Here is a 22,328-nt window from a genome sequence, read left to right as displayed (position 1 = left end):
TCAGGAGGCAGCAACCATAAAGTGCTATGGATATTCAGAAGGAGGGCGGATTACTTTTAGCGGGGGAAGTTGGCATTGGTGGGCACGTTCGTGGGAGGAGCGAGATAAGCTCTCACGCGAGCCTTGGACTAATTTGCCAAAGAATGAAATCGATGGGGCGTACGTTTGAACCAAGACCCAAGGCCGAGCACCAGCTGAAGACCCTTGGCAACCTCCGAATCCACTTGTAGCACCATTCGGAATAGTCACCAAATGGTTGTGTTGGCAAAATACACCCATGAGCATACCTGAAGACCACTGTGCACTATCTGATGACATCATTTTCCGTTTACAACATAGTAAAGTGTTTAACACACTAAGCGACCGTTAAAAAAAAAAAAAAACAACAACAAGAGAGAAAACATGGAAGTACCCACCTATTTATTATTAGATATACGCGCCCATTGACTTTGGCATGGCTACGAGGTGAAAGATGGAGCACGAGGTAGCATGCGGTGGCGACGGGGAGACAGGTAGGAGAGAGAAAGAGCAGACTGTTAGAGAGGAACGAAGCAGACCGTCTTGCAAGCTTTACGTCATCACAGACACTTTCATGCACGAAGACAAGTCAGGGCAGAAAGATTCAGGAGCAACGTGAAATTAGATGTATTCAGGAAAAATGCTGGAAGGTGGCAAGGTCCGGTCCGATCTTCTCATTCCTCCCCATCTCACACACTTTGCTAAAAATCTGTAACCTTTCAATTCTCGAGCAAATTTATCAAAGAAAGTACGATCTAATAGATTAATTCTTGCTCCTTCCCCCAGATTAAAAAGAAATGAAATCCTACTAAGTAACTAAGTGATCCTGACTAAGTAATATTGTTTTCTATGTTTTCTAAGACTGAAGGTAGAAAAAAACCATTTTGTTTCCATATGCATTAGAATACTTTCTTTTTTAAAAAAAAACCATTTATTTATTTTTGAGACAGAGAGAGACAGAGCAGGAACAGGGGAGGGTCAGAGAGAGAGGAAGACACAGAATCTAAAACAGGCTCCAGGCTCTGAGCTGTCAGCACAGAGCCCGACGCGGGGCTTGAACTCACGGACCTCGAGATCATGACCGGAGCTGAGGTCGGACGCTTAACCAACTGAGCCACCCAGGCGCCCCTAGAATACTTTCTAAAACGGAGCATGGAGGAATTGCAGGGATGGATATTAAATACCTAGGATATCTAGTACCTTAGTATTAAGTATATATATTATAATAATTTTGTTGTGATTATGCTCTAATATTATATATTTTATCAATAGATAAGTGGAATAATATTCCTGAGAACACCTGCTTAGAAATAAAAATAGTTTTTTTTAATTATTATGTATATCACAAAACTTTTTCGTAATACAAACTTGATAATTCCGTAAGGCTAACCACAATAGATTCTGCTTCAGTCACACGTGACATTTGCCTGTATGACCTATTTATGCACAAAAACACAGCTCGCACAAGTAGTGAACTAAATAGGAAAAGAACAGTTGGATATTTACAGAAACAACAGCAGTAGAATCAATGTAAGGAATATAATGGGTTGATTATTCCCAATTCGTGGGCCATGGTGGGCACAGAGAAGGCAAAGCGTGACTGTCCATCTCAACACTGTAAATATTTTTTTCTTCGTCAGTTTTATCCTAATATGGTCATTTATTAGGGCTCCAGGGACAAAAAAATACTCTGAGGTGAAAACTATTAGTAAAGAAAATACCAGAATGGAAACAAGTTGCCTAAAAAGATGGGATATGTATCCTAGGTTCAAAGTTAAAATTTGGGGACCTTTATATTAAACTCTTGCAGGAAATCCCAAAGCACTGAACTTGAGTTTGAACCAAACTTTGAGCTCTTTAAGGTCCTAGACAACTCTTTTTTTTGAGGAACTAAAAGTGAAATACCATGTTCCTAACCTCTTTAGATAGCTGGCCTTATATACTGTCATCACTGTTTATGTTTTCTTGGAAAATTAACTGTTCAGGGCATTCTTAGGGCTAAACCATGACCATGAGGATGGCAAGCAATGACCTCAAATGGCTACAGACCATTTAGATCTTCTTTCCCCTCTTGCCATGACATGGAGGGTGAGGGCAGTGAATGGAGCAGCCGTGGCAACGGGGAGAAAACATCTTCATGTGAAACTGTAGTCTTTCCCCAGAATCTACATAATTAAATAATGCTCTATATGCTTCCAGGAAACTCTGAGGAACAAATTCAGTTTTCATGTACCCTAGGTGATTCTTTGGCTGGTACAATTTTTGCTGAGCTGCATTGTCTTCTGCAAAACTGTGGCCCTGAAAATCTCTTATCTTCCTGGAAAATTGTAACCTATATCTCTGTTTGATTGTGTGACATTAGACTCAAAGGCTTATGATAACAATAAGAACAATGGCGGGGCGCCTGGGTGGCTCAGTTGGTTAAGCGTCTGACTTCGGCTCAGGTCATGATCTCATGGTTCATGAGTTCAAGCCCCACGTCGGGCTCTGTGTTGACAGCTCAGAGCCTGGAGCCTGCTTCAGATGCTGTGTTTCCCTCTCTCTCTCTGACCTCCCTCCCACCCCCCCAGCTGTGACTCTCTCTCTCTCTCAAAAATAAAATAAACATAAAAAAAAGCTCCTATATCCTGGAGAAACTTTGAACAGAAAATAAAGATTTGAGGGAAGAAAGGCATTTTGAAGAAAAAAAAAAATGGAAAGGTATCATCAGCTTTCACCAATAATTACATTTCTTTTACAAACATACAAACATGCCGACTAACAGGCTTTTCTCGATTATTGACTATGATTTTTCGAACAGATGGTGAGGGTTTAGGGTTTATAATTAAATAAAGCAGGTTACCTTGCCAGAGTCAAATACCAAATACTAATTTTAGCCCCAGGTGTGCCAAGCAATGTCAAAAAGGTCACCAAAAAATACTTTTTCTAATTGTTGGTAAATCTTACTTTCCTAGACCAGCACTATGTTTGCAAGCTTTTTAACCTTAGAGTGACTTCTTCTGCTAACAAATTTGCCTATAAACAATCTCTCCTAGGGGGCTCCCAAACTTCTACTAACTACCTTATTTTTCCTAATGTTTGATTATCACTGAAGGCAGCCACTGACCCCATTCGTACCCTCTTCCTGGCCGGGCGTTTGGAGGAGACAGGGTTTAGCTGAGTTCTTAATGATGGTGGCAAGACAGGGTAGGAAATAACAGCTGCTTGCTATCTCTGCATTCTACTGGTTGGTCATCTGGAGCGCACTCAGAATGAAAACGACATGTGAACTCAGATTCAGCAAAACGCGATACGGAAAATAAATGTGCTGAATACATAGATAAAGATTATAAAATGGTTTTCATCACCAAATAAAAGAGTTTTGGAGTTATCTGCAACTCCAGCCCTTACTATAGCAGAAAACGGAACGCTCGGTATTTCATCAACTGTGCGTGATGAAATACTACTCTAACTTCTTTTGACGTACTCATGTTTTCCCTTCAAGAAGAGTTCAGAGGGAAGCCAAAAAGGCTAAATGGGATTGTCAGCTGGCGTCTACGCTCCTTTCATACAGCCCTTTGCCCCCTTGGTTGCTTAACAAGTGTTTTTCCAGGAACTGAATGGTAAGGCTAAATCTGAAACAAAAGAGGAAAATCAGTGTGAACGTTCACTAGAAGAATGCTTGAAATTTCCCTGTGAGGGACCAGACTGAGAGATTTGTGATAAATCCATCACGGTTTCAACACACATGGGCAGGGAGAGAGATATCTCATCTGTTGCTTGTAAACACTTGCTATTTATCCATGAGAAGACAACAGAGAGATGATCACAGCAATTACTGTCTTCACTTTATTCCCTTGTTATTCTCATCACTAGATTGGAGATCCTATCCTTCTTAGCTGAGGTTCTTTATTTTCAAAGCGGAAGGGAAAATCCTGCGCCTCACCTTTTGGTATGCTCTCACTTCCTTACTGGTTGTCAGCCCACGCTCTGAATCAGCCAGATTTCGTAAATGTTCTCAAAACACATCACCAGCCCAGACACGAAATATCCACCGCCACCTCTGAAGTGTTTGCATCTGCGCAGCTATTTTGAACCCACTCACATGATGGTGAAGATCACTTCGCATTAACCAGTCATGAGTCACCACCAATTGTTACAGAAAGTGTCATCAAATACTCCACATTCCGCCCCCCCCCCCCCCGGTTGGTACTCATGGCAAGTTCAAGGCTGAAACTCTACATCAGTTCTTGGCCTCCTGCAGGCCCCCCCCCCCCCAAGCTGAGGTGGGGAATCAAAGCCACTCTGACCAGAGCAAGAGGCTCGTGCTTCCTGCTCGCGCTCACCTGTAGATGGCGCTGTCTTCCTTGCTGGGAATGGACTTCAGGTCCGTGAGCTCCAGGAACCGATCATGGAAGTAGTGGAGGTGTAAAATGCACACCAACAGAAAGGAGGTTGGGATGAAGATGCGAGTGAATAGTTCTGCTACGGTGAACTGTTTTAAGCCGAGATCCTCGAGCCTGTAAAACAAAACGACACGAAAAGCAAGAACTTTTCTTAGGCAATGAGGGCACTTTTTTCCCCCCATCATAAATTACATCAGTCTTCACTGTCTCAGTAATACCATTCCTTGAATTCCCCTCTCTCTTCCATGCGTTCCACTTTGGTTTCTGCTTCCACCAATCCAACGGACCCGCTCTTACATCTGGCGGTAACAACCTCAGTATCGCCAATTCAGAGCAGCTGCTTCTCTTTGTTTAATTCAGCTTCCAATCCTTCTTGAAACCGTCCTGGCCTTGGTGCCGCCACACTGTCCTTGGTTTTCCTCTTCTGTCGCTGTCTCCTCCTTTATTGGACCTCCAGATGTGAAATAGCCCCAGGCCTCGGTGCTGAGTCTCTTCTCCCGCTGATGTTTCGCTTAGGTAATGTACAAGTCCTGGGGATTTACACACCATCTTAACACCAATGATTCAAATGCACATTCAGAGTTCCGGCTTCTCCTGTGGGTTCTTGTGCCCACATGTCTACCAGAAGGTTTTTTTTTTTTTTCCCCACAGTTATTTCATATTTAGTGTTTTCCAAACGGTATTCTTGATTTCCCAGTTTTGCTTGGCCACGCTGCTCTCCACCTCGGCCCCCCACTAGAGTCTTCCTGGTAATAACTGTCTACCTTGTGCCAAATTCTGAACTACCTCTTCTAGATGAAACCACCATCATTTCTCACAAGAGCACTGCTGTTGCCGACTCACTCGCCTTGTGGTTTCTACGCTTGCCTTCTGACAGCATTGTTTTTTTCAGCCAGTCAAGGGTTACTTAAAGACTTAAAAATTTCCCAAGAATAAAATGCCAACACCGCTACCTACAGGCCATGCACATCCTGGGTGCCTGGCTCTATTCTCCACCTCTGCTTCCAGTCTCCCCCCTGCTCCTGGCAGGCGAGCCTTCCTCTGGTTCTTCATTTGTGCCGAATTCAGTCTTGCCTCAGGATCTTCACATTTGCTGCTGTCTTTGCCTGGGAAGCTTTTCCGCAACTCGGCTCCCAACTCACGCAGTTTCCTTAAGACAAGCCCTTTAGGTGGAGTTTAAATGTCACCTTCTCAGGGAAGCCTGCCCTGATCACTCCATTTATAGTTCATATCCCCCACGGTTTACTACCTCAATCTGTCGTTGGTTTTCCTTCACACACTTGCCACAGTTAGCAATTAATTTATTTGCACATTAAGTAGGGCTTTTTTTTTGGTCTCCTCTACTAGAATATAAACTCCGTAGTGCTTAGACTCCATTTGTCTTGCTTCCTGTGTGTGTCCCGAGGCAGAGTCAGTGTCTGGCACATGGGAGGCATTTGATAAATATTTGCTGAATAAATGTTCAAGATGTGTTAGCCTAGCTACATGGCGATCCGTTCCCTTTCAGCTTTTCGCTTAGCCACCTCGGTATATGCATTCAGCCCTCTGCCCAATTCTGGTAACTAATTTCAGAAGTTTATAGCAGCAAATTAGAAAAAGACAGGGTACATGTACAGATATATCACACATACATGAAAAAAAGATTTCATCATCATTACTCCATTAGCACTTACAGAAATTTCTTTTAAGTCTATTCATTTAATTTTAAGCCTATTCATTTAATTTTAGAGAGTGTGAGCAGGGGAGGGGCTGGGGGGGGAGAGAGAGAGAGAGAGAGAGAGAGAGAGAGAGAGAGAGAATCCCAAGTAGGCTCCACACTATCAGCACAGAGCCCGACCCGGGACTCGAACCCACAAACCGTGAGATCGTGACCTGAGCTGAAATCAAGAGTTGGACACCTAACTGACTGAGCCACCCAGGCGCCCCTGAAATTTTCTTCTACGGCATCGAGTGCTCCTTAGAATCTTAGCACCTGCTACTTAAATGAGAAGAGGCTGATGCTTTATACTATGAGCCTGTGAACCAACTGAGCCGCAGAACTGAACTTCCCTTTGGAAAGCAGAAGGCATGCCTGGTTAAGTACTAAGCAGGTGTTTCAGATGAAATGGCCATTAGAAAAAGTTATGGCATTAAAATGGGGCTGAAAATTCACTTTTCAGTCAATATTCCTTGAGTATGTACTATGGGTGTCAGGCTCAGGGCTTGGCAGGGAGACCATAAAATGACTTGCTCTCCAGGAACTTACAGACCCTGACGACACCATGTTTTATTAAAACCTTCCACAAAAATGTTTGAACCACATGCATGCAAGTCTTCATCCTGTCTGTGGTTTCCACAGCTCATTTTACATCAAACTGCTTACTTTTCTTTTTTCAATCCTGTCATATTTTGCCACAGGCCTGGGAAGTTTTCAAACTGATATGTGTATATAAAGATAAGCACCAGCATAGTGTAAATAACCACAGACATCCAAAAATATTTTAGGATTCGCCTCCACCATTCGTAGTGCACCTGTGAATCAGATGTTGAAAAACAAAGAAGAAAAGAAGAATTCGTTATTAAAAAAAAAGGAAATTAAAAAAAAAAAACATCTCATTTATTCCAGTATGACAGGTGGTGATATTTACAAATACTAAAAAATCAAATCTAATTCATTTTTTTTTTTATTTTTGAACCTCTGTTCCTCATAGAGTTGGTTGGATCTGGATTGGAATCTCAGGACTACAAGACTTGCTACCTAGGTCCTTGGGGGAGTCGCCGGACCACACTGAGCTTCAGTTTCTTACTCCCTAAGTGCCTATTTGGAGTGCTGTTAAGAGGGAGAAATCAGAATATTTATAAGGCTCTTGGCATGGTACCTAGTTTATAAAAGGCATTCAAGCATTAGTATGGAAGATGTTGCCATCATGGCAGTTATCACTGAGAGAAAATTGTGCCAATTTTGAAATTCTAGGTGGTACTATATGAGAAAAATGTGAAGCCAGTAAAGAGAGGTTTACCACCTCTTTACCAAAAGCCTGTGTATTTTCATCTGAGAACATCTACCCTGATTTTTTTTTTAAGTAGGCTTCATACTCACTGTGGAACCCAATGTGGGGCTTGAACTCACCACTCTGAGATCAAGATCTGAACTGAGATCAAGAGTCAGATGCTCAACCAACTGAGCCACCTCGGTGCCTCCCTACCCTGAATTTCAAAGATATTTCAAAATTTTTATCAATTTCGGTCGAGCGATTTTAATCTCTATCAGTGAATTCTTCTTGCTTATTTCAGTTGCTTTATTTGCTTGGCTGCCTGCAAGATTAGTGTACTGTTGCACGTGTTTTTCTTTTTTTTCTTTTAGAGAGAGAGAGACACAGTGTGAGTGTGGGAGAGAGGCAGAGGAAGAGAGAGAGAATCTCAAGCAGGCTCCACGCTTAGTGCAGAGCTTGATGCGGGGCTCGATCTCACGCCCCTGGAATCACAGCCTGAGCTGAAACCAAGAGACAGACACTCAACCGACTCGGCCACCCAGATGGTCCTATGGCACCTGTTTTTATCACTGAGTTAAAATTTCTCTAGAAGTTAAGACTGAATTTGTGGAGAGGCTAATTATTTTAGTAGAATCTTTTCTATATCCTAATTAATAAAATATTAAAATAGTTGATACAATATGCATATATGTTTACATGCACAGTTTTCTGATTCTAAACTCTGGAGAATAAGTGAACTGAGAATCAACCAGTATTTTAGATTTTCCAGCCACTGTTCTTAAACTATCATTCAAAAATTAATTTAATTACACAGGTTTTTTTTTTTTTTATCAAGAATTTTTGAAAAACTCATGAATATTTTTTTACTTTTTAGGAACCCCAAATTTTAAAACGATGAAGAAGCTGAAGATAGTCATTTCCCATTTTAGGACTTCTTAATATGTAATGTTTGGACCACATTGATCACTTTATATTATATAATAGGTTCACGGCATTATATTAATTTAGAATCTTGTCAAAGGAAGCTCACATATATTTCTGGGGCTGCCACAAGGATCGGAAAAATAGAAGACAATCATTTACCTACCTGATACAAGGCCACACAGAACAGAAACAGCACCATGTAGATGATTTTGTACATCACAATTTTACCCTCGAAGCTGACGAAGAAGAACATTCCTCCACACACGTAGATCCAATACTTGATGAACATGGCCACCACCAAATTGCCCAGCACTTTCATGATGTCCTGGTTGTCATCTTCTTCCATTTCTTCTTCTTCTTCCTTCCTTCTCTCTTGCTTTTCTTCCTTTGCTTCCTCTCCCTCCTTCTCCTCAGCCTCTCCTTCCATTTGTAGCTCTTGCTCATCATCTTTAAAACAGAAGATTTTGCTGTTACATTTAGCTGGTTCCCTGCCCGGAGCCACACTCTGACTGGGTGTCATATGTGGGACTTAGAAGCACATGGTTTTATGTGTTACTCTATGATTTGATTTCAGACTGTTCTAGTAAACAAGGCAGCATTTATGACTAATCATAATCAATTTTCATAGCCTTTGTGAAATATAACTTCAAAGAAATAAACCTGGTAATACTTTATGCTAATCTGTTTATAACACCTAATTTGATTTCCGACACCCAAGGACAGATTTAAGAACGGCGGAATCTAGGGGCACCTGAGTGGTTCAGTCGGTTGAGCATCTGACTTCGGCTTAGGTCATGATCTCACTCCAATTCATGAGTTGGAGCCCTGGGCTGGGCTTTGTGCTGACAATGTCAAGGCTGCTTCGGATTCTCTGTCTCCCTCTCTCTCTGCCCCTCCCCCACTTGGGCTCTCCTTTTCTCAAAAATAATTAAAAACAATAAATTAAAAAAAAGAAGAACTGCCAAGATCTAGAAAAGTAACTACAGTGGTCCCCCCTCCCCAACTCTGTTCCATGGTTTCACTTTCCACCATTTCAGTTACCCGAGGTCAACCACAGCCCAGAAACAGATGATGCACCTCCTGATGTATCATCAGCAGGACAATACTGGCCTAATGCCATGTCACATGCCTATGTCATTCACCTCTGTCTCATCACATTAGCATTGTATCATCTCACGACATCGCCAAAAGGGTGAGTACAGCACAAGATACTTTGAGAGAGAGACCACATTCACATAACTTTTATTACCCTTTCTTACTATAATTGTCCTATCTTATTAGTCGTCCATGTCTCACTGTGCTTAATTTATAAATTAAACTTTATCATAGGTATGTGTGAGTAGGAAACGGCATATTTAGGGTTCAGTACTATCCACAGTGTCAGGCGTCCACTGGGGTCTTGGAACATGGTCTCTGTGAGTAAGGGGTCCCCTGTACATAACAACACAAACCCAAACTAGTATATCAATTTCTAGTTCTGATTGTTTCACGGCTCGAAAAGTGTGACCATGGATAACCATTTAACTTCTCTGAACCTGTTTCTTCTTCCCTTAAGTGGGAATCCATTTTGTGAGGATCGAATGACAGCACATTTTCTAAAGCTCCTTGTGGGCTCATAGTGTTGTCTACTGCTCCAGGTTAATGTTTGGCTTTTATCTGGTCTGAAGCACAGAGGCTTTCTGATGCGTTTTGGGTGCTCTTTGTAATTCAGTGGAGCACGAAAATCTCTAGTCACGCTAATTTACCTTTTCCTTCATTTTCCTGACTTCTGATTTTGACCTCAGATAAAAGAGCTTCCTTTTCTTGAAGAGCTTTTTGCTCCGTGAGGTGCTGCCTCAGCAGTAGCCAAAAAGTAATGGTGAAAAGTATCTGAAAGCAGAGAATGAGCAAAATGAGAATTAAGCCACCGTCCCAAGCATACATGCATTTCAGCATATACAACAGTTTGCCCACTTCTCAGTGGGAACACGATAAATAAGCCTTTCTATCTGACACAGAGTTGGGCACCCACTTGCTTTCACCTGAAAGTCACTGGCTTTTAAATCCCCTTTGCTGAAGACACGAGCAAGCGTGTCGAGGGCCAGGAGTCCATTCAGCAGTGTGCACAGGCCCAGGGGGAGATGTCTGGACAGTCCAAACCACTTCCATCTGGGCTGGAAATCAGCTTTGGCAATTGGTCTCCCTGGAGACCAGTCCTCGATAGGACCACTCCCTAGTCCTCGATTTCCTGTCCTGATGGTGACATCAGCACAATTGTAAGAGGAAGGAAGACATGTTTCTTCCATAATACTCCTGGACTCTGCAGTGTTCCTTGTTATGAAGAATTCCACAGATGGGAAAATGTACATTGCATCCTGGAGAACAGAGCCCTTTAACATCCCATTCAGCTCCTAGAGCTGAAGGAAGAATTGTTCTAAGTGTCCATGCTTGCACATTAATATTTTGTAGAGGGCTAGGAAAAAAATAGCTGACACTTTAGGGAAGCTCCGTTCTTCAGAGAATATGGGACCTGGCACAGAGCAGTTTCTTTTCTTGTACTAGCTTTATTGAAATGTAATTTACATGCCATACAATTCACCCATTTAGAATGTGCAACTGAGTGGTTTTTAGTAAATTCACGGACTTGTGCAACCATCACTGCGATCCATTGTAGGATATTTTCATTGCCCCAAAAGAAGACCCATGGCAGTCACCCCGTCCCTCCCCACCTCAGCCCTAGCCAACCATCAATTTACTTCCTGTATCCAAAGACTATACTTTCAGGGATCACTTCTACAGTTCGTTACTTCCTGTCTCCATACACTTCCTAATCCGGGCATCTTATATAAATGGAATTAATAATAAGCATTCTTCTATAAGTGGCTTCTTTTATTTCGCATGATGTTTTCAAGGCGTATTCATGTTGTAGCCTGTATTGGTACCTCATTTCTCTTTATTACTGAATAATAGTCCATTGTGTGGATGGATAGACAACATTTTATTTCTCAGTTGACGGGCAGTTAGGTGTTGCCCACTTGGGGGCTATTAAGAATAACACTGCCATGACATTCAGGTGCAAGTTTTTGTGTGGACATAGGCTTTTGGTTCTCTTGGGTATAATACCTAGGAGTGGAATTGCTAGGTCTTATGGTAATTCTATGTTTAATCTATTGAGGAACTGAGAGACCGTTTTCCAAAATGGCTGCAGCATTTTATATGCTCCCCCTCCTTCAGTGGTGTATGGGGCTTCAGTTTCTCTATTTCCTTGTTAATACTTATCATTGTCTGCTTTTTTTTTTTTTTTTATTCTAGCCTTCCTGGTGTGTGACGTAGTATCTCATTGTGGTTTATAGTAGGATTTTAATAAATATTTGCCAAAGAAATGAAAACATAAATCGGCAAATGAATGGGTCCTTTTTTACTTTGACTAACTGCCCACTTAACTATCCCTAAATATCCACTTTTCATTTGCCTTCAACATAAACCAACCCCAGGAAGTTCTGGACAACATGTTTAGGGCCTGAGAAAGTCAAGGACCATTTCAAGAACTGTAGTCAAGAACACTTCTGGAAGTCACAAGCCATTGAACTGTAACTGCAATTTGGGAAAGAAATCTGTTTCTCGAATGCATATGTGTAACAGTCTAGGGATACTTGAGGGCAGATGGGCCATTTTTCCTAGGTGAGTTACAGGGCAGGCTTGGAAGGCACGGTTGACGGATGTGGAAGACATTTTAGCAGCTGATAGATACTATGAAGTAGCTGAGTCTGGCTCCCCCAGAGTGGTCAGACCTCTGAGGATCCAGGCCATATTCTTTCTTTCTCTCGATTTCCATGATCCACTCAGTACTTTGCAAACACTGTGTTTAATAATGTGCTCTGACAAATGTCACCGTGATAGAGATTTTATGATCTTGGGTTATGTTTTTATCTATGACAAAACTTCTTTTCTTTTTAGCTCCTGAGTACATTAAAATCTAAATGCAGACCCTGCTTTCCCCAGAATAACACTGCCTTTTTTCTTACAAGTAATAAATTTATTTCCCCCAAATGTCCCCCCATCCCAAGGACTGTTGATTTAAAAAAATTTTAATATTTATTATTTTGAGAGAGAGGAGAGTGCAAGTGGGGAAGGGGCCTAGAGAGAGAGAGAGAGACAGAGAGAGAGAGAGAGAGAGAGAGAAGATCCAAAGCAGGCTCTGTGCTGACAGCCGACAGCCTGACACAGGGCTCGAACCCACAAACCCTGAGATCGTTACCTGAGCCAAAGTCGGACACTCAACTGACTGAGCCATCCAGGTGCCCCCCAAGAGCTATTGATTTTGGGTAAGACGTAGTTCAGCGAGTTAGGTGGCATACATTTTCAGATGCCTCCCCAATATTCTGAGCCTGGCTGACACAGATTTGCACAGTCACAAGATGAGATTTCAAATTTCTCTTCTTAAAAAAAAAAAAAAGACGAACGTATCAGTGTGTGTGTGTGTGTGTGTGTGTGTGTGTGTGTTTAAGAGGAAGTCCAGGGAAGGACAGAATGAGAGGGAAGAGTGGGAGGCAGAAGTGTCTTGTGAATGGGAATACGCTGGTGGGACTGTCATCGTGGAGTGGGGTTTGAGAGAGAAAGTGGAGTAGGGTGGGCATGGGAGTTTTATATGAATGAACGAATCAATAAATGAACTGGCCACGGTCCATGAACACAGGGGATTATGATCTAACTTCTAACTCTTTAGAATTCACCTGTTAGGAGTTTCTCCCTTACCCCAATAGCCTTCACCCAAAAATCTGTTATGAGAACCAATCTTTGGTGTCTCCTAACACCCTGTTGATGCCTGGCTGCTTTGGCTATGGGCTGTCTGGTGTCTGGTAACCTGTAAAAAAGGTGGTTGCTCTCAGGAACGGTGGATTTCATGCAATGTAAATTAATGTCCCTCTAGGCAGAAACTAATTCTCTGCCTAGAGGAGAAAGATTTCAAGGCTCATGGAGTAATTACACGAATTATACAGGACTGCTTTCACCGTCTTACTGCAAAGTCATCGACACAAATGGAATGTGTTTAGAGTCTGCCAGTGGTCACAAAACCAAGTTTGGGGCAATTTATAATCTTCTGAAGTGAAAACTATTAAAATGGGGCATGAAAATAATGAGTAGTGACAGATCATGAGCTTTCTCACTACAAATGAAGGCACATCATGTAATCCACAGAAGGATAAAAATAAGTGTCCTATTTAATTTTTGCTGCTACAGTGTTTTTAAGACATAATAGAAGAAAAAACGTTTTTATGAATAATCGGTGATTATCTGTAATAGCAATGTGTTCAGCCTGCTTTGCAAACTGAGATCAAAGTCTCCTAACCCTTTGATACATTTTACACTGTATTTTCCTGTTTCCCCCTCTAATTTCTACCACACTGTAACTGACATTAAAATGTAACAGCCTATATTTTTCCTTCCAGTGGAAAGCACTGTTATTTTAAATAAAATCTAAAAGCATGGTGTAATATTTATTCACATTTAAATTATAGAGACCTCTAAGGAATATGAGTTATTTCTTAGAGCTTTTAACGTATTCATTTTTGTAAAGCACTGAATATTTGGAACCTACCTTTGTAAGTCTGTGCCTGGATATGCTTATTATGATTATTGTGGATTTGTTTCAATGTTTTGTTTTCTTATTTTCCCATTCACTTACCTTTGAGGCAAGTTCTCCTGGCTCTTTCTTTTCTAAAAATCCTGGGACCTTTTTAATTTCAGGAAGTTCAAAACTCCATATATACTGTAATATCAGCAACAGATTTCCATAGACGACCATGAAAGGAGAGCTGATCATGGCATATTTTCTTCTGTTGCGAATCATCCAAAGGGTGCATGACCAAATCAACAACACAAAAGTCAACCAGCTGTGATAGGTGATGCTCCAAGCCTTGAGGGTGAAAGGAAGAGGAAACACAATGATGGTCACTACAATGTATAGTCCCCCGCTCTGGTACGTTAACAGTTATCTAAAAGGAGGGGCATTTAGGTGGCTCAGTCAGTTAAGCGTCAGCCTTCTGTTCAGGTCGTGATCTCACGGTTTGCGGGTTCGGGCCCCATGTCGGGCTCTGTGCTGACAGCTCAGAGCCTGGAGCCTGCTTCAGATTCTGTGTCTCCCTCTCTCTCTCTCTCTCTGCCCCTCCCCCTCTCATGCACTGTCTCTCTCTCTTTCTCAAAAATGAATAAATGTTAAAAAAATTAAAAAAAAAGTTATCTAAAAGGAAAAAGTCAATAATATTCAAACTAAGGAGAGGAGACAGTGGTGAAATCATGGAGAGATACCCCAACCTGGGGCACAGGGAGAGAACCGAAGAGAAAGACTGATCTTGCTGAGAAGAGTATTATTTTTTAACTTCCTGCAGGGAACAGAGCCAACGGCAAATGTATGGCGGGTCTTCCTTCTAAATATTTTTCACTTTAGGTACAAAGATACAAAGGTACACCCTACTTTGCAGTATTAAAAGCAACTGTAAGTGATCTATCCCTTCTTTTTCCAAACTAGACTGGAGAGTTATTTAAGAGTGCCAAGGAAACGTGGCCATAAAAATTTCCTCATATTATTTCCTCTCAGCAATTTGCAGGGGCGCCTGGGTGGCGCAGTCGGTTGAGCGTCCGACTTCAGCCAGGTCACGATCTCGCGCTCCGTGAGTTCGAGCCCTGCGTCAGGCTCTGGGCTGATGGCTCAGAGCCTGGAGCCTGTTTCCGATTCTGTGTCTCCCTCTCTCTCTGCCCCTCCCCCGTTCATGCTCTGTCTCTCTCTGTCCCCCCAAAAATAAATAAACGTTGAAAAAAAAAAAGAAAATTAAAAAAAAAATGGGCTGCCCCTCAAGAGGTCATCTTCCCCAGTGGGAGACGAGGAGGATTGCCCCAGGGGCCTTGGGCTAAAAAAAAAAAAAAAAAAAAAAAAAAAAAAAAATGAAATTAGGTGAGTGACTGCTAACTATTAGCAAGTCTGAATTATTTTCATGAAAATATTATTTCTTGGAAATACTGTTTATCAAAGGTTAGGCAGGTAACAGTGAATGCACTTGCATTAAGTAGTGTATTTAATTCATTTATCCCGGTACGAAATACAGATGTAATGGCCATTCGTTTGGGTGTGACCCAGGAAAATCATCTCCGCAGATATTACAATTCCAGCAAGTCTGTTCCCCTGCACCCTATTCTTGGGAAGGTGGGGGTGGAAGAGGAAGAAAAACAAGTTATGAGGATTTTTTTAAACCTCTTTCCTGTGTAGTGCCTAAGTGACATATGACTTTATGTTGTGGTATTTGGGATGCTTCTGCATTATGTTCAGTTTCCAGATTGTCTGACAGTTTACTGTATTCCGACTTTATATTTTTGAATAAATACAAGTACCATTCTAATAGACTTGGCTCCTCAGGACTACTTTTTCTGTCTGTGATTAAAAGTCTGTCACATGGGACACTTCCATGGAAGGCAGGCTCTTTTAAAACATTAATATGATGGCTCCGTTAAAACAATGAATATGGCACCAGACAGGGGCATGTCTTTAATGAAGGATCTGCTCACTTAAGTTGTTTTTACAATAGATTCTTTTTTATACTAAGTAGCAAAATGTGTAATCAAGGTTTTTGGGGTTCCTTTTTAAGCTCTATTGCTTTCCAAAAAAAAAAAAAAAAAAAGACCAGACTTGTTTTTAGAAAGAGAGAAGAAAGGTATATACTCTTTTGAGTTCTGAATCAGAATTGTAAGTTGCATTTACATTTAATAGTTTGAATTTGGAATTTTGCTACAGTTTAGAGGATGACATGTCGAAAATGCCAGGAAGCACCCAAGAGCACAGAATTTGCATTAAAGAAGAGAGTTTGCAATCACCTAACGAGCTATCTTTCATTTCTTTTAGCACAGAGCCTGCCACAGGGTTCAAACCCACGGACCGTGAGGTTGGGTGCCCAACCAACTGAGCCACCCAGGCACCCCTGAGCCATCTTTCATTTCAAGGAGCTTTCTTTCTGCCACCCCTCTCTCAGATGTACCGCTGTCCTTACTAGAAGCTGAAGTTGATTGGACACACAGGTTGGTTCATTTGGTTCATCTTGAGGGGAGGTCTGGAGAAACCGGGTTCAGGCATGTGCCGCCCCCCCCCCCCCGAGGCATAGAATATCTTCATTCTATTATCATTAAAGGTGTTCATGGGATCTCACCATTGACCACAAAATGTAGAAGAGTCTTGTGTTAGGTAAGTGTTAGGTGTCTCAGAAATAAATCAGATTTCCCATAAAAGTGTGTTTTTAGGGAGGGGACAAGTTAGACTTTCTTACAGCCCCTCTCTCTAGGCCAAAGGATGATGGTGATGATGACGATAATGAGGATGAGGATGAGGATGAGGATTTCTGAAGCTGTGATGCTGGGGACGGAGGATGTACCTACAAGTGAGTACAAACATGCATCAACTGAGCACTGAAAACCGGAAAAGCTCTGGGGAACTCTGGCTGCTGGATGTGCACATCAGTAAAAATTTTATTGCAGCTAATATGGACCACAGTTTCACTGATATTTAAGATAAGATGTGAATGTAATTCTCCCATGTGAAGAAAATAAAAGCAGTTTATGGACAATCTTGAACACCTTCAGCGTCACATAGAAAAACTACCCAATAGATCCTTTTGAACCGGCAAAACAGGCAGCCGTCTCACTTGTAAGGCTAATTTGAGAGAAATGCATTAACATTTGCAAGGAGGTTAAATAGAACAGAACCTGATTTAAAAAAAAATTTTTTTTAATGTTTTTGTTTATTTTTGAGACCGGGAGAGACAGAGCATGAGCAGGGGAGGGGCAGAGAGAGAGGGAGACACAGAATCCGAAGCGGGCTCCAGGCTCTGAGCTGTCAGCACTGAGCCTGACGCGGGGCTTGAACTCACGGACTGTGAGATCATGACCTGGGCTGAAGTCGGACGCTTAACCAACTGAGCCACCCAGGCGCCCCAGAACCTGATTTTTTTAATGTTTATTTATTTATTTGAGAGAGAGAGCATGCAAGCAAGCAGGGGAGGGGCAGAAAGAGAGGGGGACAGAGGATCTGAAGCAGGCTCTACTCTGACAGCAGAGAGTCTGACGTGGGGCTTGAACTCACGAACTGGGAGATCGTGACGTGAACTGAAGTCAGACACTCAACTGACGGAGCCACCCATGTGCCCCAAAACCTGATTTTTGAAATCTGTAGTATAAAGATGCTGGGAAAAATAAATACCCAACCATTCTCTGCCAAGATATTGGAACGATTAGGTATCTGTGCCAGTCACGAGAGGATGGTGGGGCATTTCTTGAGCATGCCGCTGTCCCATTTCATACATACCATCATGGCAATAAGGGCACAGATGTAACTTTGTTTCATAATAAACTGGAACACAGAGACCATGGCATGAACTTTAACACTTCGTTTCTCCTCATGGCTCCTTTCCTCCTCAAAGTCTTCCTTCTCCTCTCCTTCTTCCTCTTTCTTTTCTAGATGGAGAAAAAAATTATGTAACTATTTATGCTAATATGTGAATTCTGGATAAGGGTCCCAACTGCTGCACCACATATATGGTTTTAACAGAGACTTTTAAGACTTCAGAGATTCTTTCCAACTGACAAAGCCCTTCAAATTCAAACAGAATGGCCTGGCCAGCGTAATGGAACCCAGCACTCAGAAATCCCAGAAAGAAAATTTCAATTTGAGAGGAATGGAAAGCAGCCTCAAAGATGGTCCCTAATAATCTCTACCTCCTGGTCTTCATGCCCTTGTGTAGTCCTCGTCCCTTGAGTGTGGGTGGGACCTTTGATGAGCTTCTAAAAAGTAGGAGGGATGGAATATGACTTCTAGGATTAAGTTTAAAAAGACGATGGCCTTGCCTTAGGCACCTGGGCACTTTCTCTCATTTCTCACTCATTCTGAGAGAAGCCAGCTGCCATGTTGTACACTGCCCTAAGAAGAGGCCCGGGTGACAGGGAACTGGTGCCTCTGGCCAGCAGTCAGCAAGAACTTGAGGTCAGTCAACAACTACATGGGTAGATGTGAAAGTAGATTCTCCTCAGGTGAGCCTTCAGATGAGACCACAGCCCGAGCCAGCAGCTTATCTACAACATTCTCAGAGACCTTGAGTCAGAGAAGCCCATCCTAGTCACACCCGATTCCTGCCCTACAGCAACTATGACACTAAATGTTTTAAGCCCTTAGGTTTGGCCATAATTTGTTATTCAGCAATAGATAATTAATACACGCAGTATCTAGAGTATGGATAGAATGAAGGTGAAGAAAACCAACCAGCCAGCTAACCAACCAACCAACCATCCAACCACGTTGCCAGCGTGAGCTCAGTGGCCCATGGTTTCCTAGGTTATGCCGAGGCAGAAAAGTCACACTAAGGATGCAAGATCATCTTAAAAAGCAAGAGAAAGTGTGGAGGGCTGAGGAGAAGGGGACCAGCAATCGGAAAATACGGGCATAGCACTTAAAGAAGGATTTCTTCTCAAGATCCTCCCCTACTTGTCAGGAAAACTAATTTGAATTCAAAGATGAAGTAACGAGTGCCACATCCCTTCCGTCCTCCTGTTTAAATTAAATGGGCTACGTATAACTGGGTCACACCAGGGAGTCACTCTACACCATGCCAAGGAAACAGAAACCAGTGAAGAACCAGTGGCCATGCACAGCACCTTGTGCAGGCTCCAGAAGTGAGTCTCTAAGCGAGGGGCTGGTATTTCCTCCTGCAGAAGCCTGCTGCCTTCCACCCTTCCACTGTGGGGGCTGAGGATTATAAGGGGTAGGCCACAGATTGGACACAGTGATGAAGAAACGGAATCTGATGGATTTTACAGCTCGTGGCGTTACCTCTCTGCTTGTAACACTGTCTGCATATATATATTCAAATTTAAAAATAACTGTCCAGCTTTTATGTTACCTTTGAAAGTTCAACTTAGGATGTGAGTATGTGTGAGTGTGCCTTGTCAGCAGCCAAAATTGTGTTCATCTCTTTTTACGTTAGCTATGTGTAAAGAGAAGTGTATCTGGCTGTGACCTGAGCGTCCCAGACTTTAAAAGTCACAAATGCTGGCTCTCGGCCTGCCCCGTGTGATTCTGATGCCAAAGCACTGAAGACCACATTGCAGAAAGTACTGGATTTTCTTGAGATATTCAGTAAGTGAACTGCAAACTAAAACACTTGCAAACTAAAACACATGCAAGTAGGAAGCAGAAATGGGTAATTAACCCATAGAGTCTGGGGCTCTGTGGAGACGGCAGGTGCCATCTAGGGCTGGGGGTATGTGTGGGCTGCTGGGTTAGGGAAGTGAACCTGGTCTGACCTTACTGAGGAAGGCTACATAGTGTGACTAACCCTTTGTATTGCTAAGTAGATGCCAGGTCAGAGGCAACCTCGGGGTACACTGATAACTATGCAGAACAATACAGTAGAGTAAGTCTGATGAAGAATTATGAACAAAAAATACATTATGCTTAATGTACCAATCACAGGCTGGATAGTTGCTTGCCATTTACTTAAGGTAGGATCAGGTGTAACAACTCCAGGGTCAGTTCCATATAAATAGAAAAATCCAGTACAGTTTTGCAGCCACTTTGACGCAAACTGCGTACTCTGCCTTTTCCCCCCAACAGTAAACTTAGCTAATTCTGTCGTTATGAACTGGTGATTGGCATGATCCCCGTCAGCGCAGTGACAACAGTGGTTGAGTCAACGCTTGCCTCGCAGGAGTGAGGGGCTAGTGTTGCCAGATATTCACATTCTTCAAGAGATTCCAGAAATTTCCGTATCTCAGAGCTGCAGCTTTTAAAATGTGGGTTACTTTTTTTTTTCATTTTAGAAAATGCTGCCTAGGCCAAACAAAACAAAATAAAACACAACCCAAGTCAAAGCCACCAATTTGTCATCTCTAGTATCTGCCTGCTTTCCTTCAACATAATAAACTGAGAGAAACGCGAAAAAAGGCCTAGTACAAGTTTGAGCCCTCTCCTTTTTTTTTTATAGACAAAATAAACTCTTTCTAAAAATGGTCATCCATTAACCAGCAAAACTATTAACCATGATTACAATATCAAATTATACAAAAACCCAAACACACGCACACACACAAAGGTTTAACACTGTAAGTTGATGTGTTTAAAATAACTGTTTACCTTTTATTTTTCAGAGTTTGTCCCAATTATACCATTTATTTTATACACAAGGATAAAATACACAGAGAAATACGCTAGGGAAAAGTAGAGAACTTGAGGAAATGAGCTTAATGATACTGACCATGGAAGACAATGCCCGTGTTAAAAGGAGAAAGAACCAACACAATAAACAATAAACAAGATACAGAGAGATGCTGAGCGTGTGCACGAGAGGAGATCAAAGTTGAGGTATGATGCGCATCCCTTACCTGAGGAGTCTTCAGAGGGCTCCCACCGGTACTGCGGGGTGGAGTACAGGTCGGCTTTGGCGGGGCCGTTCTCTACGGGGAGACTGGGGTGGATGGTGTGGTAGTCTACGGGATTGCCATTCACGGTCACCAGCAGGCCCTGCCAGGGGAGCACGGGGCAAAGGCACAGCTGTGACAGCAGTTCCAGTTTTCAATGTGGACATACCACCTCCTTCCCTTACGCTAGAAAGGCATAACTCAACAGTGAAGAACTAAACGGAAGCCGGACAACTAATCAAGTATCCGCTTTAGCAAGATGAATCGCGTACATTCATTCCTGTGTCCAAATCTATTTTCCACAGAGTGGTCCCAGTAAAAATTTAATCTGATCTTGTCTTGCACTTCTGCTAAACACCATGCAAGGCACCCTCTGTTCTAGGTATCAAGTGTAAATCCTGGAAAAGGCTGGCTGAGCCTTGCTGATCTGGTGTGATCATCTCTCCAGCCTCTGTTCTGATGGCCTCTCTCCCAGCCATCCCTCCAGCTAGTGCAACTCCAGATGGTTCCTAGGCCCCAGCCAGAGCACCCCTGTCCACACTTAGCACATCTGCACATAGGACTAATGTAGTCTCATTAGCTGGCACCCCCTTTTGAGATCATTGCTGATGCTTTGCAATTTCTGTGCTGAAGCATTTCGTACACTAAGTGCGATTTCTTGTTTTGTTTTTTTTTTGTTTGTTTGTTTTTTTGCCTCTTTGGCTTTACGATATAAATATACATGTGTGTGTGTCCATGAACATGCAAGACTTCCTATTCAAATTATGTAATAGGTCTATCTGCAGAGCAAAATGCTTTTACAAACTCTCCAATGTGGCTTTTTACAAGTTTAAATATATTTTGTATGACTATACGCACGCTCATGTTACATGAGTTAGTGTTTCAACAGCAATAAACCAGATATAATTTCTACAAAAAATTATTCAAAAACTTCTGGAAATTTTATAGATTATTAAATATACTCAAAGGAGCTAATTCCATTTATATCACTTTTACATCACTTACACGAGCATAAATGATAATTCTAAGAATATACTAACATCAGATGGTTTGTAGTCATCTTGGGTCATGGATAAAAGCTGCGAAAAGCAATGCAGGACAGCAATGTTAATATGTAAGCAAAAAGCATGGTAAAGTTTATACATATCTATAAAGTTTTACTTTACACATACCCATTCTTTCAACTAGCTGGATGCTAGTATGTTAAAACTGCCATGCAGAATATAAAGGGACAAGTCATTGAACTGGCTGTTGCTGTTTATTACAACCGTTTTACAGCTGCTGACGTTAACGTTTAATTGTGACAGCAAACAACCAGTCATAAACCACATGACTTCAAAAGCTGATCATGTTTTTCAACTGTTTTGTTCTAATAGAATAAGCTGCTTCATTTAATACTCCTAAGACCCTTTGAGACGTCTGCAAAATTCTGAAAATATTTACTTTTCAATAGAAGTTTCATAATAGAAGTTTCATAATAAAGCAAAATTGATTTGTAATGTGTGGGGTGAGATTGTTTTTAAGATTTGCATATTGTCTACCACAAAATAATTATTACATGACTGTGCTTTAAATTTTTTTGAACGTTTATTTATTTTTG

At 41.9% G+C, this 22,328-nt stretch overlaps 1 protein-coding gene across 1 annotated transcript in view; it reads right to left on the bottom strand.

The window, feature by feature from the left end:
- PIEZO2 (piezo type mechanosensitive ion channel component 2) overlaps positions 1-22,328 on the bottom strand; it is a 456,739-nt gene that overhangs the window by 102,491 nt on the left and 331,920 nt on the right. The window contains 8 exon segments of the mRNA XM_040479417.1: positions 4,344-4,517; positions 6,766-6,914; positions 8,463-8,746; positions 10,045-10,168; positions 13,965-14,195; positions 17,625-17,773; positions 20,693-20,831; positions 21,769-21,807. Coding sequence (XP_040335351.1) covers positions 4,344-4,517; positions 6,766-6,914; positions 8,463-8,746; positions 10,045-10,168; positions 13,965-14,195; positions 17,625-17,773; positions 20,693-20,831; positions 21,769-21,807 — 1,289 coding nt within the window.

Source organism: Herpailurus yagouaroundi, unplaced genomic scaffold (assembly GCF_014898765.1).
Source record: "Herpailurus yagouaroundi ecotype Mexico unplaced genomic scaffold, PumYag 142, whole genome shotgun sequence".
Taxonomy (NCBI): domain Eukaryota; kingdom Metazoa; phylum Chordata; class Mammalia; order Carnivora; family Felidae; genus Herpailurus; species Herpailurus yagouaroundi.
This window is presented reverse-complemented; position numbering and strand designations above follow the sequence as displayed.